Source organism: Hyposmocoma kahamanoa, unplaced genomic scaffold (assembly GCF_003589595.1).
Source record: "Hyposmocoma kahamanoa isolate Upper Pololo Valley unplaced genomic scaffold, ASM358959v1 76, whole genome shotgun sequence".
Classification (NCBI taxonomy): Eukaryota; Metazoa; Arthropoda; class Insecta; order Lepidoptera; family Cosmopterigidae; genus Hyposmocoma; species Hyposmocoma kahamanoa.
In genome coordinates this window covers 3191936-3218231 of record NW_020653900.1, presented here as the reverse complement: position 1 = coordinate 3218231, position 26296 = coordinate 3191936, and the positions used below count along the sequence as shown (strand labels likewise).

General features: G+C 36.0%; 2 protein-coding genes across 5 annotated transcripts; both read right to left on the bottom strand.

Moving 5' to 3' along the window:
• Window positions 1-2305: 2305 nt before the first annotated feature.
• On the bottom strand, window positions 2306-14718 carry LOC113232509. Its single transcript, XM_026467260.1, has 4 exons — window positions 14698-14718; window positions 13754-13809; window positions 4550-6352; window positions 2306-2723 (listed from the first exon to the last, which is right to left on the bottom strand). The coding sequence occupies exons 3-4, from the start codon at window positions 5852-5854 to the stop codon at window positions 2511-2513; spliced, it is 1518 nt and encodes a 505-aa protein (XP_026323045.1). The 5' UTR covers window positions 5855-6352; window positions 13754-13809; window positions 14698-14718; the 3' UTR covers window positions 2306-2510.
• A 1859-nt stretch (window positions 14719-16577) lies between these two features.
• Window positions 16578-24238, bottom strand: LOC113232479 (pollen-specific leucine-rich repeat extensin-like protein 1). Of its 4 annotated transcripts, XR_003310626.1 has the most exons (5): window positions 23839-24099; window positions 21381-22262; window positions 20818-20945; window positions 17143-17480; window positions 16578-16596 (listed from the first exon to the last, which is right to left on the bottom strand). XR_003310626.1 is itself a non-coding variant. In XM_026467221.1 (4 exons), the coding sequence occupies exons 1-2, from the start codon at window positions 24182-24184 to the stop codon at window positions 21838-21840; spliced, it is 771 nt and encodes a 256-aa protein (XP_026323006.1). In that variant the 5' UTR covers window positions 24185-24212; the 3' UTR covers window positions 17752-17785; window positions 20818-20945; window positions 21381-21837. The 4 variants fall into 4 exon arrangements, 1 of the variants encoding a protein (XP_026323006.1); XR_003310627.1 differs by lacking the exon at window positions 20818-20945; XM_026467221.1 differs by lacking the exons at window positions 16578-16596; window positions 17143-17480 and adding an exon at window positions 17752-17785 and having other exon boundaries at window positions 23839-24212.
• Window positions 24239-26296: the final 2058 nt, after the last annotated feature.

The following is a 26296-nucleotide window of genomic DNA, read 5'->3' as shown; positions in this document are numbered from 1 at the left end:
TATTTTTTGTCGGGACATTGAGGAGCCGGTGGGGGGCACGGACACGGACACGGACACCTTGGGCAAGCCGACGGGTAACACGGCGGCGGGCAATACGGCGGGCAACACCCGGGGTAGCACGGCGGACAAACAGGCGGTCGAGGGCAACACGGTGGCGGCGGACAAGGGCAACAGGGTGGTGGCGGCGGCGGACAAGGTTTCTTCCCTTGAATAGTGCGCAAATCTCTCGACAGTAAACTTCCAAATCGTACAGCCTGTCTATACGAGAACCTTAGCAACTGTGCCAGCATTCTTACAGATTTTTATCGCCGACTGTGTTCAATTCAGAATCGATCCTGAGTTTTACTACGTTTGTTGCTGTTAAATATTAATTTTAAAACATTTTATCTTTATTTTCTTTGATTTGCAATTTTTTTGTGTATTTTAAAATTTTTACATTTTTCTTCTTTTCAATGTCACGTTGCTTTAAATTTGGACATGTGCTATTTTTCTTAATTTGTCATAGAGATGACGAAGAATTTGACAAAAAGGTTGCACTTCAACCCTTGTATTACGATCTTTTCTTCTTTTATCGGGTTGTCTTCAAAAACTTAACGTTTCAGACAACCTTTTGGTATGTGCAATAATCAACCCATTGTAATACTTCCCACTGTTAGGCATGGGTCTTAGGCCACAGTCCGCCACCCTGCCGGGCTCGATTCCGATGGTTATGAACCTTCTTCAACATGCAGGTTCGTTACGTTTTCCTCCACCAAAAGGCTCATTCGCACATAAATTCCAAAAAACTCAGATGTGCAAGCCCGGATTCGAGCCCACGGCCTCTGCTCAAGAGGCGGTACATTGGGTTACCACGACTTTAGGACATTTCTTAATTGGTCCACAGTGCCAACTATTGGGCCGCCGTGGTTGTCCAACGTTGGTTCTAAAATCAATACGACACTTTATGAAATAAAACACTGTTTTCATGAAAATAAATATATTTAACAAAAAAATTTTATCTCTTAAACAAATTCAGAACACTCTAAATTTTCAACAACTTGCTCTCTCAATCTTAAAACGACACCACTAGTCACATTTGTTATCTTACCTTAAATTGTACAAACAGGATTTTCGACGACATAAATATCGTACAATATTTCATTATACAATTTAAATGTAAACAATAAACGACCTTTTGAAAATATCAAAATCAATGTTGCAATGAATATATTGCAAAAACCATTTACTGCAATGAATATAGCACGCATGTACTTATGTCGGACAGTAAATAATATGACCCTCATAACAGACAATTCTTATTGCTTATATCAGTATGATATGCTAGTATAACCACCAATAAACGGCCAACAAAATGGAGGTACTGTCATAGAGATTCAATCAACAAAATAAATCTATTTTATGTTAATTCTGCATGTATATTTTAACAATAATGTATATAATAATCGTAATATTTAGCACGCAAAATCTCCATCATCTTTGCTTATTATATCGAATGAATTTATGATAATAATATTGTTTCTAGAGCTAGCTTAAGCCTATTATCGACTATAGTAAAAAAAGGAGATGTGTATCGTTAAACATTACCTTTTATTACTTTCAATAAGCTATCTAATATGATAAGAGAAGAAATTATAATGATTGCTTTCGTAGATATAGTAAGAAAATATATTCTATATAACAAATACATTACACTCAATTTACAACAACTTCCTCAAAAGGATCTCAATATATCACCAATAGTCACATTTGTTATCTTAAATTAAATTGTATAAACAGGATTTTTTACGACATAAATATCGTACAATATTTAATCATACAGTTTAAATGTAAACAATAAACGACCATTTGAGATTATCAAAATCAATGTTTCAATGAAGATATTGCAAGAACCATTTCCAATGTACACATGTACTTACGTCGAACAGTAAACGATATGACCGCCAATACAAATAATTCTTATTGATCATATCAGTATGATATGCTAGTATGACCACCAACAAACAAAATGGAGGCACAGTCATAGAGATTCAATCAATAAAATAAATTAATTTTAAGTTAATTCTGCGTGTAATTTTGGCAATGATATAAATAATAATCCTAATATTGAACACGCAAAATCTACATCATCTTTGCTTATTCTATCGAATGAATTTATGATAATAATGTTGCTTATAGAGCTGGCTTAAGCCTATTATCGACTAAAGCTATGTGAGACATTAAACAATAGCACTCGTTTCTAGTAAGCTATCTAATATGATAAGAGAAGAAATTAATTTGTTGTTTTTTTTTTGCTTTAAACACGTCTGCTCTCTTTACGATAGGGAGACAATTAAGCGTCATCCGTAACTTGATTATCATAATGTAAGAGAGTAAAATTATACTAAACGACATTGTACAGAACAACAGTCGTAATCGTTCAGTTGTTAATTTTATCCCATACAATACGTCAGTCACGATTAAAACACAACAACATTTTAAAACGTTGTTTTCATAATAACCTACCAAATGTCCTAATCAGATTGTTTGCAAATGCATTCCGTTTTCCTCTTGCAGTTGGCCTCGCAGTCTTGGGGTAAATAATTAACTGCGGGGTTATGGAATAAAGAATTGTTACCATCTCCCCATGGGAACCTTTTGGTCCGACGTCGCATATATTCGTACTCACAAAAGGGCATAACTTTATGGTGGTCACTAAAACCACCACTAGCGTATATTCGGTACATCTGTAAAATAATATCGTATAAACCAATATCGTCAATTGCCCCGAGCTTCTGTCTGAGATTCACTTAAGCATTCCAGCTAAGCATTTACGTAACACTAATTCATTTACTTCTCGCTTTACAAAATTACAAACGGAATAAACGAATTCCGTATATGGCGTACGAGCAATAACATAAACAATTTTAACAAAGTTTCTGCTCTTTACGATTTTGATTTGTTTAACACAAACTGTGCGTACGTTGAGAAGGTATTATCTAATTCATTTTTTAATTACTAAAGTAATCTAATTTACGTAATGTTACGTTGCTACTAACCATAGTGTGTCATGTGTGTGTGTACAATGTCGTTTATTTGTTTAGTGTTGTCAATGCTGTATTTTGCTATTGTATTTTTATCAGTAGGGAACTCTTTTTGCTTACAATTATTTAATATAATTTCTATTATGTTGTGATACAAGCTGTTTGTATCCTCAAAAATAAAACAGATAACCATAATACGTAAGTAATCACCTACTACGACCGTATAACACGCACGCGACGCTACCGGGACGCGGGGGAGGGCATCAGCAATTTTCCTGTCCCCCTGCTTCCCGCACGATTCCCTTTGTCGTCATCCCCGCGTCACTGTAACGTCGCGTCGCGTGCGTGGTCTAACTTATGCGGTTGGCATATACCACTCTCAGTTTTATTTTTATTATAATAAATAATAAACAATAACTTGCCATTGCTACTGGAAATGAGCTTTTTTTATCTAACCTCGCATACAGTATACCTACAATTATTATCTTAATTTCTCTCGGTAATCTTCGGACTTCGAACGCAATACATTTCTATATCTAGTAATGATTAGATTTATCATCTATAATAATTTGAATTCATAACAACAATAGTGTTGTTTTGTTACACAGGGCTGTAAAAGTATTTCCCTTTATATAATAACATTTACTCCTTAATAATGTACCAAGTAAGTTAACAAAAACATAACCAAAATAAAGAGTAGTAGCTACCTCTATATACTTCCAAGTCAATTGCATGCGTCTGATCTACGCCTAGTGCAAAAGGTTTCTGATAGAAATCCGACGACTGCAGATACACGAAGATTGCCGAGAGATTAAGAAACTGATCGTAGTGTACATTTGTTTATTCAGAGTCAGCCGTGACCGTGAGACCTGTGAAAACCCCAAAACGTTGTTTTGTTTGAAAAAACAAAAATACCCGTTTTCAGATTCGAAAACAGTAGCTTCAATATTCAATTGTTGTATTAGCCATGAAACATCAACACACATCTATCCCTCATACGTAAAGAATCGTAAGCCCAAATTTACAACTTTAAAAGGGAACATCTTAATGTAATTCAAAGATATACGTTTATGTATTGAAGATATTAGTTTTTATGTCCTTGAACTGATGCTTTTGTTAATCGTTTCAAGGCAAAGTTGTCAATGAAAACTTCACACCCTGACACATAATTTGAATCACCTTGCATTTTTATTTAAAGGGCTAGAATGCAATAACATTCTTATGATCGAAGTAAAAGTTTTCCTCGGGTATACACATTAAAATTTTCAACATGGATTATTAAAATAACCCCTAATTATGTAGTTTTTGATCAATCAAACATTGCTTACATTAGAGCATTTAATACTGAAAATGCAAGGTGGTTCCAATTATGTGTCCGGGAATGTAGTTCTTAAAGTTCAAGAAATTAAATAAGGATTGGTTGTGACCTATATGGGTTATATTATCAGCGCTAATGGTATCATTCAAATGCTGTTCGATTGCAGTTTGGCAATAGCTAAGCCATAAAATATGTTTACATTTCAACTCACCTGAAAAAGGATAAGCGGAAATCCCAGATAGATGAAAATCATCCTGAATGTTTTATAGTTTCCTTTATAGTATACAGGACAGCATGGATTATACGGAATTTGATTATGACCTCTTTCTACAGGACAGCAAAAATCTCGATGTTGTCTCTCTTTGCTTTTTTTTGCTTCATCTATTTGTTTTTGCATATTAAAGCGAGTTTGAGATTCTGAATTCATGGGTGGTCGCAACATTTCCTGTACAGACCGCTTATAAGGTTTCGACGACTTATTAGGTGTCATATTAGTTTCTGCACAATTTGTGACAGGAGAGTTATAATTCCTCGGTGGAGGAGTCACCATACCAGGTTCATATTTTGATTCTCTGTTGTGAAACTGTAAATAATTTTGAGAACGAGGTATAGACTGGCAAAAATCTTCTTTAGAAATTGGAAGATGATTATATCTGGGATTAGATGAGTTTATCGTTGGGCATCGTTTGAGTGGATCTGGACACGGTGTAATTTTCGTTGGACACGGTGGTTTAGAAGAAAATTGTGATACAGGTCTTGAAAGATATTGGTTACAAGTGCAGTCTTTATATGTATTTTGTGGTTCCGGTAGCTCAGGAACAAACGGAGGTTTAAAATGTTCTAGTTTCAAAGGGTTTTGAGAATTAAAATCTTCGCGCTCTTTTGTGTACCAGCAAGTATTAGCAACTGTGGGATTGCTTTGATACTTGGGTTGTAAACCAAAAAAATGTTGCGAAATCCATGGTTGTGGCCTATGTTCACAGGAATCACTAGTTGTACGTGTAGTACATTTTTTACAATATTCTTCAAGTGATAGTTTTGAATGAATTCTATTTTTGTTAGTTGGTTCTATATGGCACTGTGATTTACAAATGCTTTTGTATCTATTGTTTTTTTCGGTCATTATCTTTTGAACGTCTTCTTGTGATGGTATAGTAGTACTTGTTAAATGTTTACATATATCAAAAAAATAACATTTTCTTTCTGGAGTAACTAATGATACACGTAGATCGATTTGGGATGAAAGTCTCCCACTTTTCGGTTTTGATGCAAACTCAGCGGTTGGACTAGAAGAATAAATTTGCTCAGAAGGTGTAATCTGATCGTCTCTCTTTCTTGAGGTAGAGCAATCTCCCGACGGCGTAGAAGGAGTTTTTGAAGATGATAACTGACACAACTCCTGTGTGTACGCTTCTACATCGTTATCAGCCTTACATCTTAAAAAAATTAAGATGGAGGAGCCCTCTGAGCTTATGTACGGAGGAGAAACGTTATAGTCTTTGGAGTTTGGATGCATATTATTATCTTTTGGTAAACCTGGACGAGTAAAAGGTCTCCTCGTAGCTTTTGGGCTTTGTGTGACTTCTTGACACTCGCATGTGGGCACAGTATTAATTTTTAACAACTCACATAGATTTCTAGAAATTTCTCCAACCGGAGTTCCCTTGGATGTAGTTACATCTGGAGAATCACAATCCGACGAATAAATATTCTGGTAATGCTGACAAACTGGGTCATTTGGAATTGAAGTAATTGCCGTTTGGCACTCACAATCGGATTGATTACAATCCTTCGACGTTGGGCGCTCATAATTCGTCGAAATATTGTATCCACAAGGTGTATTTGGTTCAGATTGCAGTGAGGTTGTAATAGGATTACAATTGTTTGTGTGACCCCTTAAAGCTGAAGATGCCTTGCATATTTGATCATATGTGGGCAAATTGGGTGGCGGAGGTGAAGAAAACGGCGGCAATGGTGGTGGTGGAAGAGGAAACTTTGACCATCGTATATCCGGCTGTAACATTAATAAATTAGACAACTGTATTAAGACCAACAAAATTATTAAATGGCTGAACTATTGACAAAGAACACTGCTAGAAGATCGACTACCATAATCTCTGATTCAGGATACTGAAGTTGTATATGATGCAACTAACTGTATTCGTGCAAATAAATTCTTAAATCGATACGTTTTGTTCTACTACAGCATATGTCATTTATAAATTTAAAAATCGCCACGGAACTATCGCTACTTAGCAGCATTCTATTTTGTTTCTTTTAGGGATAACATTTATGAAAGAAATACATCAATAAGCGCGAGGTTATAGACTTCAGCTTTTGATGCTGCCTTTTTGATAACCAGATGTCATTGCTGAATTAAAGCAATATCTAATATAATATATTATCTATATTACACGTTACCATATCAGTATATATCATTCCTTGCATTTCTTGGCTTTCTACAAACAATGCCCAAATTTACCGTTCCATGCATTAAATATCATAGTAAGCGTACGTTTGATATGCTAATGGTGCTTTTCCACTGGCGTGGTGAGACGAGAAGAGGCGAGACGAGAATTTAATTAAATCTTGCCGGACTATTTTTATCAAAACTATTATATTAGCTATCGATTGATTTTAATAAACATCGCGAGCTTGTGCAGAGGTTAATAAAATTAAAATATTGACATATACAAATAAAATAAATTACATGCTTGATAAAGTTTCAAAAAATCGACTAAAGTAAATCATTGCAGATAATCTATCTATAGATTGATCTGCTAAATAATAACAGAATTTCTTTTTTTTTTAGTCTTACATACCCCGCAACCACTGTTGATATTAATAGCGAGCTCGCACTGTCTCGAGAATCGTGTTTCTGTTGCAGAGTTAATAACTCTATGTTGGCAATAACATAGTTAAACATTACACCAACAAATATTCTTCTCTCGTCGGTTCAGACCATTTCCACTGAAGATACGCTAGGAGATAATTGAAATATGGCCATACAAATTTCGATCCTCGTCTCGAATTTTTGTCACTATACGCATTGTCAAATGAAGATAAATAACACCTGAGGGCTTATTAAGAACTTTTAAAAAACCATGCAAGTTCCAGGCAATTCTTTTTACGCCCAAAAACTGACTGGATAAAATTCGTATTACGACACACATATTTTTCGCCGACTTCTCGCTGATTATTTTGTCTATGACTCGGACTTGACTAGCTCGTGCTTTTTAGTGTAACGTTCAAAAACATGGATAAATACCGGTAAATTACGGTATTCTATTTTGTGATTTAGTTTAAGACAAAAATAATAGATACGTATTATTCATCTACGAAAATAAATAAAGGCACTATATAATAATAATAATAAAGACACTCTATAAGAAAATCAATACACTATATTTTAATTTTTGTAAATAAGAGACAAGCGCAAATTAAGTTTCCGAACGACGTCAAACGTGGACGAAATTCCGCGGGTAAATTTTTACTTTCTAGTTTGTTGAAAACATGTCTCTATTATTTTAAGAATGACTTTAAATTAAATTGTAAGAAATTATATTTGACTTTTTTGAAAAATAAGCTTAGCCTCAACCAATAAATCGGTGGATTTTGTGGGCCTCGACATGTGCAGTTTAAGGACATCGCAAATATTGTGGACCATATCTCTGCTAAGCCGGTATATTTTCATAAATTGCTGTGCATCCATTTCAAACGGATCACTACAATTTCGCAGTTGTCTTCTTTGGATTTTTTCCATATTATTTCGTGTGAAGCGTCACTTTCGAGATACTCGAACATTCGTATTTATCACACATGATGAAACGATTGCCTAAAAATATATAAACTCAAAATTATAATAATTATTATACAATTACGCACAAAACAATTCAATAACAGCTACACCAAGACACCGTAAACCAGTGAGCATAAATAATACTAGAGACGCAATGTCCTACAAACAGTTGTTTATAATGTGGGACCACTTTGCCAATTTAAAGACTAGCTTTGAAACTGATTGAAATTTCAAAGAAAAATATATTTGTCTCGTTTTTTCTAATGTCAAACTTATTATGTCAAAATGAAATAGTCATAGTCATTGACCTACCAATAAATGGACATCGGGTCTAATACAAAAACCACGAAAAAAATGTCCGTAGTTAACCTATACAAACGTAGTAATATGTAATGAAAAATAAAAAGCTAAAACATTTAATTAAATTGTAACGTCATTGCAGCACTGCCTAATTTTGCTTGCAACAATTTAAGGGCCCAAAAACACCATATTCAACTTCTACTGGAAACTTAACAAAATGCACCATATTTAGCTTCGACTGAAAATTAATTATATATATTAAATTTTTATATATATTATTATGTCGAATTTTGTACAAATTCACTTAAGGATTATAATAAAAAGTTGGGCAGATACATACCTACAAATATTACTAAAAATGTAAAAATAAGCGTGTATTATAAGAAATGTACCGATATTCCAACTAAACGTAAACTCAAATATAATTTTGAAAACTAATTTATAATAAAACCGTTACGCGTAATTTTGATGTTTTTCACAAAGCCAAAATTAGCTTTTGTTATGTAATCTTCCTAAAAAAATATATTTGACATTATGAAAATTCGAGCTAATGTTATTTCGGGCAAATGTATTTTCTGACTTCCGATAGGTAATCTCAAGCCGTAAAACGAGTACAACAATATTTTGTTAGTTATTGCTAACGTTTAATAAAAAAATCATTTTAAAAATAAGATTAAAATCAAACCGAATGTATAGTTTCTTTGTTTTAAACATTTCAATCGCTTGTGGTTCGAACAATTGAAAATGACCAAGAAGTTTATATAAGCTTCTTGAAACTGACGTAATGGGTCTTTTTCCATCTTATGCGCATGCAGTGTAGAAAAAGGACAGTTAGCTATTTGATTATTTTTTGTGCTTTTGTCATTTATATTTACGATTCATTTATATATAAATTAAATACTATAAAACTGTACAAAATAACACTTTTGAATGAGAACTATGATAACACAATATATTTGTTTAGTGAAAATATGATACAAAATCCTGGTTTTACACTATACTGCAGTAATTTTTTTAAAGTTGTTATTATTGGTACTGCATGATTGACAACCACGCTGTCAGTCGAACAAACGAAGACTGTTGCGCGATTGACGCTCTGTATGCGATTTTAACGCCCTACAGGTGCGGACACTATTTAGCGCGAACTCGACGTCCGTTTATTGGTAGGTTATACTCATAGAGCATTAAGGGATACGACCAGTGTTACAGGTTTAGAAAAATATTTTTCCCTAATTTATCGTAGCCTCACTGGTGGAAAGAGACAATGGACATAGATAGTAATCAGAAACGGAATGAACGAGTGAGTGAAATATACTTGAAAATATAACTTAGGGGTCGACGCTTGGAATTCATAGTTCTTTCAAGTAAATTGTAAATATGAAGAGTTGAATTTCTAATCTATGGAATTCATTGTTTTTCTAGTATATTTTATTTATTGGATAATGGTGATAAAAAGACTGTCTTCCGACAAAGTTTCTGTTTCTATTTAACGAAAACAATTTTATAAAGGGGTAGGTGTTACAAATTACTTGATACACCAACATTTAACTATAGGTTATTACAAATTATTAAACACCACTGTGCATCATTAGCTTGTTTTACAATTGCCTTGTGTTATGTTACTCAAAGTATCTTTTCGCAAAAGTCGTATAATTTTTATCCACTCCGTCCTGCGCGTTCGATCTTTAGGTATTCTGGGAAACAAACAAAATATTCTTTTTAATGGTATTACGTATTAATTGTACCTATTACAGTTACACTTTACGTTAAAACATTACAACGAATAAACTTGAAGTAGAATCACTTTTCAAAAGGGTTAACTCCCATTATTATGGGCAAATGAAAATTGATTTACTGGCAACATTGATGTTTAAAATAAATTTATTTCATTTTTATTTTTATTTACGACAATTTAAACAAACAAAATCAAACTTACCTGTGGAAAGTAACCTCAGTAGTTTTATGATCATTTTCGAACCGAGAATTGCAAATTTTAATTACATATTTCTCCGTTTTTGATACTTTTTTGTCACGTCTCGGTGACGCTGTACTCACTCGAATTCAAGATGGTGACTGATGTCATTGTTGCCTGTGGACAACAGTGCCGTGGGGCCGTTTGGAGGCGCAGATTGCGCATCTATTGTTTACAAGCATAATATCATTGCCGTTATTATCACTGAACGGTTTATTGCTGTTACTTTTTGACAGATCAAACGTGAACAAAATGTCAAAATGACGTCTGTAATACGATATTGCCAACCAAACTTCGGGAAGAAGACTGCCTATTGTCACGTGACCGCTGACTGGCTAGTATTACCAGTTCATAATATGAAATTAAAAGGCAATTTACTTTAAGGCGTAAACTGCGTGAAAATAAGAGTTCATATTAGGCCTCCTGGTCTTAAATGAGTTTATTGTATGTGGGGTGCACGAAAAAAGCCGTCCCGCACGACGCACTACCTTTCCTATACGTCTAATGCAACTTGGGCAACAATCGGTGAATGCCTTATCTCACAATCTTTTCACTACGTTGACCAGCGTTATAGTGTATGCCATCGAGTGTAGTTTTTCATAATTGCCTATCTATAATCGTTAAACATGTAAAAACCAAGTAAAGAAATTCTACCATTTACAATTAGCAACATACTGTTGCTAGGCTGCTTATCCTTCTTTCAAAACATATATTGTAAGTATTGTGTGTGTAGGAATATATTATGTAGTTGTATGTTATTATATTATATCGTATATATGTATATATAATACATAGGACGCACTATAAGTTTCCGGAACGGGCCACTTATGTACATAACAATATTTAAAAAGTAATTACAACATTTGAAAATGGAACTCTTTGGCTGTAGAATACAGTTTGTTTTATCTGACTGTCACTTGTTTTTACATTGTGGCGCCATTTTAAAAGTTGGTTAGTACATCATCGTGAAAATTTTCGTAGTATTATTTTCTACGACTTTGAGTGTAATTTAACAGCTCAGCGGAGCATTGCTCGACTTCAAACGAAACAAAAACAACAAAAACATCAATGTGGTGCGCCGTATGATCAAAACAGACAGGCATGTGTATAGTGCGCCTCACGTAGTATTGATTGTAATCATGCCTCAGCCTAAAGATGCCCGAATCTTATGGTATGTCAGATGCCTGTCTGTTTTGATCGTACGGCGCAGCACATCGATGTTTTTGTTGTTCACAGCAGTGGGCGGGCGACCATCACGAAATTCGTCACTGAGATTCACACGACCGCGTTTGAATTTTGCAAAGCAGCTATAAATAGTCGTCTTGTATGGTGCTTCATCGCCAAAAGCAGTTTGAAGCCGAGCGAAGCACCGCTGAGCTGTTAAATTACACTTAAAGTCGTAGACAATCATACTACGAAAATTTTCACGAGTTAAATCCATGGTGATCTAGGCAACCAATTTCTAAAATGACGCCACAATGTAAAAACAAGCGACAGTCAGATGAAACAAACTGTATTCTACAGCCAAAGAGCTCCATTTTCAAATGTTGTAATTACTTTTTTAAATATTGTTTATGTAGATGGCCATAACAGGTGGAGTGGAGTCATTTGCCTGTCAGGTATAAAAAAAAAAAAAAAAAATGGCCAGTTCCGGAAACTTATAGTGCGCCCTATGTACACAAACATTTGGGTGTGAAAAAGCTGTGCTCTTGGTGGATCCCACACAATTTGACTGAGGCTCAAAAAACGGATCGCGTCTCTTGGTGCAATGTCATGTTTACCAGATTCAACTGGCATCAAATTTGGTGTGGGATATAGTAACAGGTGACGAAACATGGATTTATAGTTACGATCCAAAAACAAAGCAACAATCGAGCGTATGGGTCTTTCGAGATGAGACGAAACCAACCAAAGTGGCGCGCGTGTCAAATGCCTCTAAGCGGATGATTGCTTCTTTTTTTAATAAAACTGGACACGTGGCTACTGTTGCTTTGTAAAATCGTTGTACCGTGAATAGTGATTGGTATACGACCATTTGTTTGCCGGAAGTTATTAACAAACTCCGTAAAAATAACCGTAAACGCCATATCATCTTGCACCACGGTAATGCCAGTTCTCATGAGCTTGACCGACGCTTGACCTTATGAGCCATCCCGCGTACAATCCCGACCTGGCCTGACCTTGTGACTTTTATTTAATTCCAAAAATTAAGAACCAGTTCCGCGGTCCACGATTTTCATCACCTGAAGAGGCTGTCGAAAAATGTGAAAAATATGTTTCCGAGACTGTCACGGAGGAGTGGCATAAATAAATGTTTTCAAAATTGGTTCATTCGTATGAAAAAGTACATTAACGCTAACGGAGAATATTTTGACCATTTCTAATATTTTTTTCTTATTCATTCCGGAAACTTATAGTGCCACACGTATTGTCATATATATGTATGTATATTTATAAGTATAATGTGTTGTGTAATAATGTCTATATGTATGTGTAAATATTTATAAGTAGCACCCCCCGCTTTTATTCATGTTTAGTCTCTCTCCATCCCAGACATCGCAGTAAGCGATAAGACCGCCAATTGTTACGCTGCTAATGTGTTTAATTTTTGTCCTGTAATCTCTCTATGTATGTGGTGCTTACAATAAAGAATTTTCTATCTATCTATCTATCTATGATTTTATTAATATATTTTCCTTGACTACATTTTAACTTTCATAAATATAGATGTAAAAATTTATTCATTAAGAATCTTTCCCTTCTATAATAAGTCCTTTTCTTTTATAAGTCTTCTCACGAGCAAATTACCTATATACACCAGAAGCAAATCGACTACATAGACCATGACGCGAGAACGACCTATGGCGCAAGATTCACACACACAATCATTTAATAGCATTAGAGCTCCTTGTGAAAGAGTTCGTCCAGGAAAATATTGCCACCTTACCTATTTCTGCCACCACGCAGTAATGTCAGCATTAGTGTGTTCCGGTTTTGAAGGGTAAGGGTGCTGGTGAAATTACAGGCACATGGAACTTGTCAACTTATGTCTCAGGGTGACAGGCGCAGTGGCGATGCCCGTCAGATCTTTGCGATTTAAAGCTCTGAGTGGCACTGCAACGGTTATGGTCAGGCGCACGACTTGTTCGTCCCGTCACTTGATATTATAAAAAAATATCTCGCATAGAGATCCCAAATAGCGCTCTGTAACGCTAGCCGTATTGACTTGTTGGAATCGTTTGTTTCTGTTATTTGTTCACATTTTATAACATTATTATAAAAACTACTACTAAATCGTTTTCTTAGTTACATCACATTTTTAAAAATTTCTAACCAATACTTACGTTGCATGGAGGAAGGCAATGGTATATAGGATAACACGGTGAGCCACATGGATGTGCTGCAAATATAGAATCGTTAAGTGTCGTATAATGAAATATAATTATACATCAATGAGGAAGAAACCGACTGCATCTTGAAAAAAGATCTTGAACACTTGGAGCCTGATGGTATTTGGATGTATTTATTGATGGAACGTAATCTAAACTAACATCAAAAATGCGAAAGTAAACTCTCTGTTACGTTTTTACGCCTAAATCGCTGAACCAATTTTGATGAATGTTGATACACAGATAGATGGGACCTAGAAAAACGACATAGGCTACTTTGTGTCACAATAATTATAACTTTTTTATAAAAAAAACTGACCTCAAAAGTTCCTGGAATTACATCTATTTGCCAAGTTTTATTGGTTACCTGAACCAGTAAAACTTGCCACCCTTACTGCTGGAATATTTTCTTCAAATTTAAATACATAGGTACAATGCTGAGGTACCCTATATCCAACAATCATCTAAATCGGTTCACAAATGCCGAGTTATCGCATAACATACATAAAAAAATACAGACGAATTAAGAACCTCCTCCTTTTTTGAAGTCGGTAAAAACCATCTCTTAAAGGAAATGAAACAGGTGATGAAAGTTTGTATGCAGAACCAATATGATTCCACAAGTAAGGGACTCGAAGTATTCATTTTACGTAGACGAACTCGCGGACTTATAGTCCGCGAAATAATAATGAAAGGCGCGTGAGACGAATAGCGCTTTCCAATGCGACAACGGTTTGTGACAACCCTGTACACTGACTGACTGATCTGAGATCTGAAATCTCTCGCTTTATGTCGTTTTCGCGTAAGTCGCTCTTTGCCTTGCTAGCCTAGGTTCCCTTGTTAGCTAGATCTGGGTTCGTTTTGGTTTCTCGACCCTGGATAAAATGTAAGGTACTTACTATTCACTGCCTGCTTGCAAATTGGGCAAATAAGGTCACTTGCATTCTTTCCCGCATGATCTTTTGTGTATGTGCTTGTTTTTATATTAATTGCATGCCTGCTTAATAATCTTTTTACTATTGATAGTGCATTTTTTCTGAACATAATAACTGTGCTGTTTCTTTGTAATTTATATTTTCAACTAGAGTACAAGGTACATTGAAATATTATTTACATCTTTAATGATTAGAATTAAATGACTAGGTTTAGTATAATTCGCTAGTTATTTGGTTCTTAAGCATTTTATTAATTTCATTTTGTAAATTTTAGAAAGTCTCACTATTTTTATTGTTTTCTATTTCTATCTACGCTTCATTTTTTCGTCTAGTGTCAAATTGACTTTTGTTTTTTTAATGGCATTTCACTACTTAGTGCCAACGTCAAAGTAAAAAATAAACGGGCGAGACTTGGCCGTATGGTGCATTAGTGCCTTTGCCTTTTCCACAATTGAAAAATAAATACAAAAAAAAACAAAAACTATACGCAAATGAAACGCTTAGAGGATCGAAAAAAAAAAAAAGATGAAAAGCCGCTGTTTTCCGTTGGTCAGATTGATGGTCAAACTAAGTATATAATACTAAATCTATGATCAGACTTGTCTAAGGATGAGGGAGAGTCATTATTACGCCAGTAATCTTGATTATCTATGATCAAGATGAAATTATTGTACAAATAAACTTAGGGAAGTCTAAATATACTCCCGAACACTACCTCGCATTTTTGTCTTAAGTGGTTAGAATACAAAAATAGTTATCATCGAAGAAAAAGGTTTCCCCCGGTTTTTCATGAAAAAGACTTTTAATTTACTAGTTTCAAAATTGCGTAGGATAGCTTAAAACTTAGGGCATTTAATACTGAAAATATGAGGTGGCTCGAATTGTGTCCGGGAGCGTATAAATTAGTATATCGAGTCAATTGTAATTTAGGGAAGATTTAGGAATCCTTGAATGAAAGTGTAGTTTTAATAATATATTTAAATATATCTTTAGTACAGACGTACATTTGAAACTGCATAAGAGTGACAGGAAGATAGTACTTTCCTTATGACACTATGGAAAAAATAGCCTACTCACAAGGTCACATTCATACTAAGGTCCTTTTTTTTATAATATCAAGCGACGGGACGAACAGGTCGTTAGCCTGGTGGTAAGCTACACGCCTGTCCGTAACAGATGCAATACCACTCTGAGTTTTACATCGCAAAAGACTGAGGGGCACTGCCGTCACCCTGAGATATAAGTTGGAAAGTCTCATGTGGCTCAGCACCCTTACCCTTCAAAACCGGAACACAGTAATCCTGACATTACTGTTTGGTGGCTGAAATAGATAAGGTGGCAGTACTTTTCTGGACGAACTCTTTCACAAGGAGCTCTAGTGCTACTAAAACTACCCTACTACCGTCCGTCCATTTCAATCCCCTGCTACGATCCCCTGGTGGATTCATTTAGTCCTACTTGGTCTTTTTCTGAGGAGCTCAGGTTTTATTATAATCAAACCACAAGTGTCTTAACGATTCTTTGCTCCACCTCCCTTAGGCCAGCGTCATTAATTAGGGGTCCTATTCCATCTGTCAATCTACGTAAGCTATTTTGGGAAACGAAATAAAAATTCATCACATAATCCATTACTTTATTCGAGATAAAAATATTTTGATTCCAAAACATATTAATGTAACGAATATAGAGTACAGTCGTCGTTAAAATCATCTCCAAGGTCAAATGATCCAAATGTACACATTAAAGTCAACTTCATCGCGTTTAGAATGCTCAAAATGCCATGTGACAAAATTAATTCAAGGTGGTTTTTCAATAGGATATTTGACTAAAATTGTATTGTTTTAGTCAACTCACATCAATATGCTGAAAATGAAATTCGTTTTTCGATAATTCAACTAACACCAAAGTTAAAGTCGGTGGTGAGGGGAGTCTCCGTCAATTTTCAACAAAACAATAATTGCAGCATGCCACCATTAAAATTACAACCGCCGTAAACAATTTGCTGTTTCGTGCTTATTAGCAATTTATTTTTTCAACGAACTTCCCATGTATTTTTACAATTGACCATCAATTTATGCGAATTTGTGTATATACGCATTAACGGTAATAAAAAGCATTTAATTTTCGTTAATTGTCGAATATCCCGTTGTTTTAAAGTTCATATTTAAGTGTAGCGTTTTAAATACTAAGTCGAATCTGCAAATATTTTTAGTATTCTGGACATACGAGATAAGACCTGTAGGGTGTGTAGATACTTTCACCGTTCAGATCACTTTTATGCTGACATTACAAATGTTACAAAAATGATCTTTATCAGCAGGTTCCATAGACGTTGTTGTTGTTGTTATTGTAAGTTATCTACCATAAGATTTAAAATCGACAGAGCGTAATGGAGCGATCGATACTGACCATAGCACGGCAAAGAAGCTTCACACACTTTTTTGAATGTCCTTACGCATCTTCAAGCACGCCTTCTGAGGCAGCCTTGCACATGCGACTCTAACCTGATCCATACGCGTGTATTTTGCGGCTTGTGCGAGCTTTCGCGCGTCTTTCCAGGTGTAAAACATGCAAATGTGAAGTTCAAGCGTCAAATGGACATTTCTATTTCCTTTACCGCTTGTAAAATGTTCCTTCGGTCGCTTCGATGAGCACCATAAGTTGTGATTTAAAAGAATTATATAGCTCTTTGTTCCAGTTAACATGTCACATGGCAAGAGTTTCATTTTCCTCCAATGTTAACAGAACTGAAACAAACATCATTATTTGTTAAAAAAAAATCACACTCCCAGTGTAATAACGCCACATCCGCAAAATGTTTTCTTTTTAGTTGAGAGTAATTAAAGATTCTACCAAAATTAGCCGATACCTTTTTACGCTTCAATATTTTTTTGATACCGAGTAATGGGACGAATAAGTTGTGCCCTTGGTGGAAGGGACGCGCATGTCCATAACAGTTGCAGTGCCACTCAGAGTTTTCAATCACAAAGATCTGAGGAGCTCCCCCACTGCACCCGATACCCTGAGACATAAGTCGAAAAGTCCCATGTGCCTATAATTTCAACAACACCTTTACCCTTTAAAACCAGAACGTAGTAACGCTCATATTACTACCTGACAACAGAAAAAGATAAGGCGAGGGAAGTCCGTCCGAAGAACTCTTTCACAAGGAGCTCTACTGCTTCTTTAAGTGTCGACACAACCTCAAATGGCTTTGGATGAGTCCGCATAAGAATGAAAATGTTGAATCAATCACAGTGGAAAAAATATATTGTAAAATTGAGGATATATATGCACTGATTAGTATACGGTGCGAAAACACGATACCTAAAAATTTTCACGATAGAAAGAAAACACAAACTTACCTCGACATTTTACAAGAAAACCGCTGTATTTAGTAAGTACTTTACATGTACCAATGATTTTTTTATATCAACTGAACTAAATAGAACACTTATAGTCCAAGGTATACATTTTTCAAATAGCATTAACTTCGTTTGTAAAAAAATAATTTTTGAAATAAAGCCAATGTGCCTGCCGCACCTGCGCAATACAGTTTGCGATCCGATTCAGTACGGGAAAACTTTGAATTCGAGCTGAGATAGTATCGACTCTTAAATATGGGAGTTATAAAATTTTACCAATATATACATAATTTGATTCACGTAGTTCGTATGATTATTACGACCTAGTTAATTTAATGCGTCTAAGCATTTACGGGGAGGATGATATTGGTATGCCATGAACGCGAACGTGGGAATAAGAGGTATGTACTAATTCTACCTATACTATTGCGAGACAGATGTCCTAGTTTGTTTGTGGGTAGTTATTATTACCTTTTTTATGGAATATATTATTCAACACTGACGGAGAATATTTTGAGAAACAATAAATTCATTTCTGACCATTTATAGTATTGTTTATAGTGCACCTCACGTAATACTTATGTATAAGTGTTGGTATTTTTTATTTTCTATTTACATGCTAAGTTTATTATTTTTCTCCTTCCTTTTTACTTTCATAGTGTTGCCCGCTTATGAGCTTTGTTGTCATAAGCGGTTAGGTGGGCTGGAAGAGATCTCTTTTAGAGATAAGTCCACCTTTGCTCACCTTTTTTCTGATTTTTCTGATGTATATTTTTGGTGCGATAAATAATATATAACAATTGTGACATTTACCGCGTCGCGTTATTGACCGATACATTTTATTTTAATTGGTGGACGTGGTTACTGTTGCGTGACTAATGTACCATGCATTGTCACGCATATACACCATGTGTCCCAATTAGATGCAATTAAAATCGGGTTCTTCAAACAACATCCGCCAATGTCTGCCGCCGCCAATGAACGCGACACATTCAAATCTGCGTTACTATCACGCAATACGTGTGGTAGCTGCAGGTCACGTGATTTTGGTAGTTTGAAACTAAAGCTGCAACGAATATTCCGTTACTATTCGGTATTCGGCTTATTCGGAATACCGAATACCTAAAAACAGGAAGACGTATTAAAAAAAAACATAGGACGAAAAATTAAGAAAAAATATTGTAAATTATAATGTAATTAATATGAGTCTGAGAAAGCACAATTTTTTGCTTATTTATCTAATAATTAATTAAATTAGTCATTGTTTTATTTAATTTAATGTAACACTTTTGTCAATCCAAATGACACAATAAAGTAAGTTCTTTAATTTATTTGCTTTGCCATTCTCTTTTTGTTTCGTTCCGTCGTTACTGCCTGCTCAATCGCGGTAGCGAGCAGTTCGGCTGTAATTTTCAATTGCGTCTAATTTTGATCCTTTTACTAGGTTAACTGTAACCTAAATCATGTACCAAATTTTGATGTTACCAATCTGTAATTCTGTATAACTCAGCCCTTACTTTATATTCATACTCGTATGTAATTAAGTTAGGGAGTGTTTTATAGTATTGTACCTGTGTTTTATATACCTTTTCTTGTTACAGCCTTTATTTACCTTTAAAGTATGGAATACATTTACCGAAAATTATGGACCGAAATATCCTATTTTATTGCCGTAATTCTGGTCACGCCACATTAGTTGTTTACAACCCTTTCAGCCTAGTGCACCTAGTTGCATGCAAAGCTAAACTAAGAAAATACGATGTAAGTAGTCACTATGGATGCGTGAGCGGTTGAAAGGCAGCAGAAGAGTGACATATTTTACATAGCTAGCGGGATCGTTGTCTTAGTTTAGTTAGCTGCGCTTAGTTCGCGGTGTGGCCTGCGCTTTACCCTTCCTCGCAATCTGCCGCCGCCGGCGCAAGGGATAGTGATAGGTGAATCAATAGCAGTGTATCCCTTTTCTGTCTTAATGGATTATCACAGTCGCCGGTTGTAGCAACCGTTAAGTATACTGTGAAAAATAAATATGCGGTAATTGATTATAGCAAAACTGTTGAGTGTCGCACAGATGCAGAGTACTGAGATGCGTAATATTTTTACGCGTACATAAGTAGACTATAATAGATATCTATCAAATTCTTAAAATGGTTACACCTTATCGCTATAACCAGCTTGTCGGTATTCTACAGGATATGTCACGGAGAGTGTGCGATGGAATTGCGTAATTCGTTTTCACTTTCCCCTTTCCATCAACGGGGGACTAGACGTGGGCTGGGTTTCCACCCCTATGTTGTGGATATTCCCAGGATTCGCACTAAGCGTTGCGCTTCCACATTAATATGGCGAGCGGTTAGAGAGTGGAATTCCCTGCCTGCGGACGTATTCCCCGAACGCTATAACTTGAACCTTTTCAAGGCGAGAGTGAATAGGATTATTTAGGTGAGCATGCTACATCGTCGACCACATAATCACTTTCCATCAGGTGAGATAGAGGTCAAATGCGCACTTATTTTTAATAAAAATAACACATGGCGACTTTTAGCATCGATGCAGTAGCGATGCAGTCGTTAATCGTCTACCTTTACACATGCGCGCGATTTTAAGCAGCGATGCACGGATCTTAGTGGCATTGCAATTGCTACAGACAGGCGTGTCCGCCATCAGGCGCACGACTTACTCATCCCGTCCGTAAAACGTAAAACTTTATAAAAAAAACAACCTTAAAACTTTCCATTGTTCCCACTAGTTCTGTTGTACAATTCTGTTGACAGAAAAAACTACAGGTACTTTTTTCCCCATTTGTTTGCTTATCCACTTTGTTCGGTACCGCGGGCTCTTCAATTATAACTGAAACGGATATGGAAGTACACTTCAAGTTTCTGTACACTGTAGGGGAATTTCATTCATCTGTATGCCATTTGCATCATCAAATCAGTTCTAGATCACAACTTTTTTTTATTGGAATTACATCGTTTGCCAAGTTTTATTTAAATCGGTTTACGGAAAGTGGGTGAAATCGAATAAACCGGATACATCCACCAATTATTTTCTTCAAATTTCAATGAGACTACTACAAAAAAGTCATCAAAAATCAGTTCACAAAAATGTTGCGTGCAAACACAAAAAATACGGTTAAATTGAAAATCCTTTTTTAATATCGGTTAAAAAGTCTCTAATATAGACCCAGCTTTAGATAGTGATCAAACTTTTTTAACAGACAAAGCTTATGACAACATTAAGCATATTTAGGTCCTATTTCTGTTATGTAAATAATACACTTACCATTGAAGTTCTTATGGATTTGGTACGATAGCTGACTTTCAATTGATAGGTGCTGACAGCGGTGCGCGTTATATAGTGAAATATCGATGTATAAGATTCTTGAAGCCACGAAGGGAACAAGCACCATCCTTAGCTGAGTCATTACTTGATGACAGCGAGTCCATGTAGTCGAAATCGTGGTTAGAAGCCATTCGAGTGCTCTTGAAGTGCCATGAATGGCCAAAGAGCCTTAAAGACGCCCAGGCTTTTTCTATAGTCTCTTGGTTTACTACATCAAATTGAAAAGGACATGGGGACAATAAGCCATCACGTTTTGTTAATAAAATGTTGATGCAATTTCCCTACTACTACACTGTAAGGGCTCGCATTTTGTAGTTTCTTGCTCTGTTTTCATTGTAAGGATTAAACGTTAGTGACTTTCTGACAGTAGCTTGTACGCATTGAGGATGTTAAGTATTCAAACAACATGCATTCCTTTTCCAAAAAGTTCCTGTCTCTGCATCTCGTTCTTACTCGTTAGAGGAACATGTTCTTGTGGTATAACTTCTTGTGGAATCTTGTCTACAATATTAGATTGGCTACAAGGATTGGGATATTGGCTACCATAATAAGGGGATGCTCCATGACAAAGGGCATTTCCATAACTAGGGTAAGCATTGTAGCAGGACGATATACAGCAGGGTGGTGGTCCAGTCATGTTGAAAGGCGGTGATCTATTGGTTGTGCTGCAGTAGCAACTTGAACTCTGTTGAGGACAGCGTGGTCGACGGCAATAGACACAATACCAATTGGAACATGCTCCTAGTGGGTATCTGCCTAAATGAGGAGAGCAATAAGAGGTATAATATCCTTGGGGAGTCGGGGGATCGCTTTGTGGATTATCTGAAAAAGATTTTTTTATATAATTCTGATATAACTATTAATGTATTGCGGTGGGTTACTTATTAGTAGTCCGAAATGAGATTTTCCAGAAATAATGTTTGCTCGATTTTTCTTAACCTCGAAAATAATTTTGAGAGGATTTTTTTTTTCTTTTAAACCTAACCTAACCGCACCTTATCGTGTCTTTGCGAAAAACATCCAACATATCCTGAAAGAACAAGGGCTTCGTTTATAATTCGGTTTTCGGTGTAATGAAAATTCCAACAAACGTTATATCGGAAAAATAAAAGTTTGTGTTTGTGATAAAAAGAGTTTGTGATATGTGGTACCATCATTGCAGTGGTAGCCAAATGAAATTCTTCTAATTAAAAGATCAATCAATGTTTAAAAGCAATACCTTTCGCTGATGATGTAATTATTCTGACGATACCTTGTTGTGAAAGTTGACAACCTATGGAAATTTGTGTGAAGACGCCATCCCGCATTAGGTCACATAGCAGACTATTACTATATATATATATTTTTTTTTCGGTAACCTGGTTGTTCGGTTTTTCAGGATTTTTTTCCTTTACCACCACCACTAACCTACCTTTAAGAGTGTCCGAAAAAAACATCAAATAAATGTTTTGTAGATTATTTTTGTTATTTATAGAATTCATATCTGTAATGAGATTAATCAACTTCTCCCAATAAAATATAAAACAAGTCAACAATACTAATATTGTAAAATAAATATGAATATTTAGAGACAAGCAATGAAACATCTTCTTTTTCAGTTTCCAGTTGCCTGAAAATCGGACTTACGAATATAACCATTGCTTAATTTCATACACAGGTCACGTTTTTATTTCTAAAATAGCCTGCGGGTCAAAAACAGCTTTGTCTCTAAATTTACTTCTCGCTAATACCAAATTTTATATTGTATTGCAGTAAAACTCACTGAATCTAGCGACTAAGTCGCTAAAACAGCAGCACTACCTAGGAAGGAAAACATCAAACCACAAGGATTTTTAAAAGTCGCGCACTATACTCGCCCCTTCATAACCAAAGGTTACCTGTACCATCTTGCGGACGCTATCACTGCACTAGTCAGGTACCCGACTTCCTAGCATTTAGTCAGCGTTTATCATTATTAATCACGGTACGATGATATTATGAGTTACGAATTCACGTTTTAATAGTTTTAAGACAAAACCGAAAATCCCGAATTACCCGGGTTTTCCTGAGCTGAAATACGGGTTCTTAAATTGGACGATTTCTGGATTTTTTCAGTTAACCGAGTAACCGGTTTGCATGCCCTAACTATAACCTAAATCTTATCATAAGTTCAGACCAGTGCCCAGCCCAGAATTTGGCATGTATCTCCTCCAAAAGAAGGTTCAATGATGGTGGGGGCCATATCAAAAATTTACACTTTTTGTGTACATGTAGAGTACATGGAGTATCCCAAACGGTCTTACGTACGAAAATCTCGGTACGGGACTTTGACTTGCAAATTTACTAAAATATTTTTTTAAATTTCTATTAGAGTGTACCATCCGAAGTATTGGAGCATCCAAATAAAAATGAACCTTACTCGGTGGATAGAAAACCGGCGCCAATGACATTGCACTGACTTGTGCACATGATTCCGCTGGGTTCGGCGCCAATGACATTGCACTGACTTGTGCACATGATTCCGCTGGGTTTGGTGACTGCTGTGACGGTGGGTTTTTTGTCTGCTGTGACGGAGCACTTGAACGACGTGAACACAAATTGACCACAGATGGAGATGGTTCTTTGTCCTGAATAGGCGGTGTCTCTGGCCTCCGAGCAGGTTCTGGCAGGGTAGTCTTCGGACTTTTCTTTGACATTGGTCGTATTTGCGCCCGTACAACCATTGCGCACATACGCTCAATCTCACAGAATACTCTCCCCATCATGATTACTAAAAATTTGTTTTTTGTATGTTGCGTTGTGTTTCTTTTAAATGTTATTCATTGCTTTTGATGATCAAAAAAATCTGTACTCTGATGGCAATGTTCTAGAACATCATTTCACTTTTTGAATAGACAAAGGAGACAGATAAACTTCAAAGAGAAATGAAAACTTTAATAACAATTTAAAAGAAGAACTGATTAGCAGTTTTTTTAACCATTTCTATTAATTTTTTTCATCCTCTAAGACTCAACTCACACTGGCGCAGAGTCGAAGCGTCGCAACGCGTCATGTTTTTCGCCTATAGCATATTCATCTCTATTTTCCCATAATTAAGGTACATATTTGAGGCGTCAGACGCCGACCACACTGTGCTTTGGGCGCACTAATGCGAGCGTCGTCGCCAGGCGTTACAGTTGAAAAACAATGTGAGTTGAGCCTAAGATTGTAAGACAGTATGAATAGGGACGAGAATACGTGATATAAATGTTATAATAGTTATAGTTGGTGATGTAATGCTCGATATAGATAATAGGGGTTAAAGTATGAAATTGCCGATTTGTACTGAAAATCTAAATTGTTTATTTTTTAAATTTTTAACAAATTTATTTAATCAAAATAGTTGCCATTATTATCTATATTTTGCTGCCATCTAATGGGATGGTTATTAATGCCTTTGCGATAGAACTCCGACGATCTAGACTGCACAAACTGTGTGAAAGCATTTTGTACTGCCTCCTGGGAAGAAAACTTTTTGTCACGTAGATAATTGTCCAAATCACGAAAAAAATGGTAGTCCGTTAGAGCAAGGTCTGGTGAATACGGAGGATGACGAATGGTTTCTAACTGCAGTTCCTGAAGGGTCAAAATGGTTTCTCGTGCTGTGTGAGGTCTCGCGTTGTCGTGGAGCAATAATGGTGAAGATCGATTCATGAGTCGGGGCTGTTTTACTGCTAGTTTTGTCAACATGGTTCGGAGTTTGGCACAATAGACATCTGCCGTTATTGCTTGACCAAATCGGAGAAAACTATAGTGAATAACACCATGCTGAGACCACCAAACAGTTACCATTACCTTTTTATTGGTAAGTTTTGCTTTAGGACACTGTTGTGGCATTTGACCTGGGGTCAGCCATTGCATTTTTCTTTTCCGGTTATCATAAAGAATCCACTTTTCATCACATGTTACAATTCGATCCAATATTCCTTCATTTCTGTACCGGTTCAACAAGGCAACACAAGTTTCAACACGCGTTTCTTTCTGCAGATCAGTCAAATCATGAGGCACCCATTTTTCGTATTTTTTTAATTTATTGATTTGACGCAAGTGAGTCAATATTGTGGGTAAGGTAACGTTAAACCATGCCGCTAATTCCTGGGTAGTTTGACTAGGATCGGCTTCCACTATCTCTCTTAATTTATCGTTATTCACCTGTGTGGGCGGTCTTCCTCGTGGCTCGTTCTTTAAGTCGAAATTTCCATCACGAAAGCGTTTAAACCAAAATCGCACGGTGCGTTCATTAGTAGACCCCTCTCCAAACGCAGCATTGATATTGCGGGCTGTTTCTGCCGCGTTAGTTCCGCGTCGGAACTCGTATTCAAAAATCACTCGAATTTTCGCAGTATCCATCTTTCTTGTCTAAATTGAATAACAAAAACAATTGAAAGTCGATATTCAAATGTTTCAAATTTAAAAAAAAAATCACAGAAACCATTTGAAAAAAGTTTTATTCGAAAACCTCAAACCATGAAGATTCTATGAAAATTCAAAGAACCTATTGCAATAAAACGGCAATTTCATACTTTAACCCCTAATATTTAGTGCTGTCTACTGAAACGGGATACTTTGCGCACGACGTATTTTACACACGCCGACGACGCGCGTACTACTCACCGTAAACGAGCGTCGCCGGAGACGCGCCGTAGTCGAGCATTTGTATCGCGCATTTTAATAGATAGTTTTAATTTTAGCTTGGTTTGTTAATTTCAGTTAATTTTTTAAATGAAGCAACTTTATGAAATTCTCAAAGTAAACTCCAGTGGAGTATATAAGCTTCTTGCTTGCAACGCGATGCTTGCACGCGTTTGATTCGATTCACAACAGCGCGTCTAGTGGCG

Excerpts from the sequence above, each read along its gene's own strand:
- LOC113232509 (XM_026467260.1), bottom strand. The coding sequence starts at position 5,854 with ATGCATCCAAACTCCAAAGACTATAACGTTTCTCCTCCGTACATAAGC. Across the intron at positions 2,724-4,549 it reads TTCCGCTTATCCTTTTTCAG|ATGTACCGAATATACGCTAG; the intron begins GTGAGTTGAAAT and ends ATTATTTTACAG.
- LOC113232479 (XM_026467221.1), bottom strand. The coding sequence starts at position 24,184 with ATGATGGGGAGAGTATTCTGTGAGATTGAGCGTATGTGCGCAATGGTT. Across the intron at positions 22,263-23,838 it reads GCCGGTTTTCTATCCACCGA|ATAATCCACAAAGCGATCCC; the intron begins GTAAGGTTCATT and ends AATCTTTTTCAG.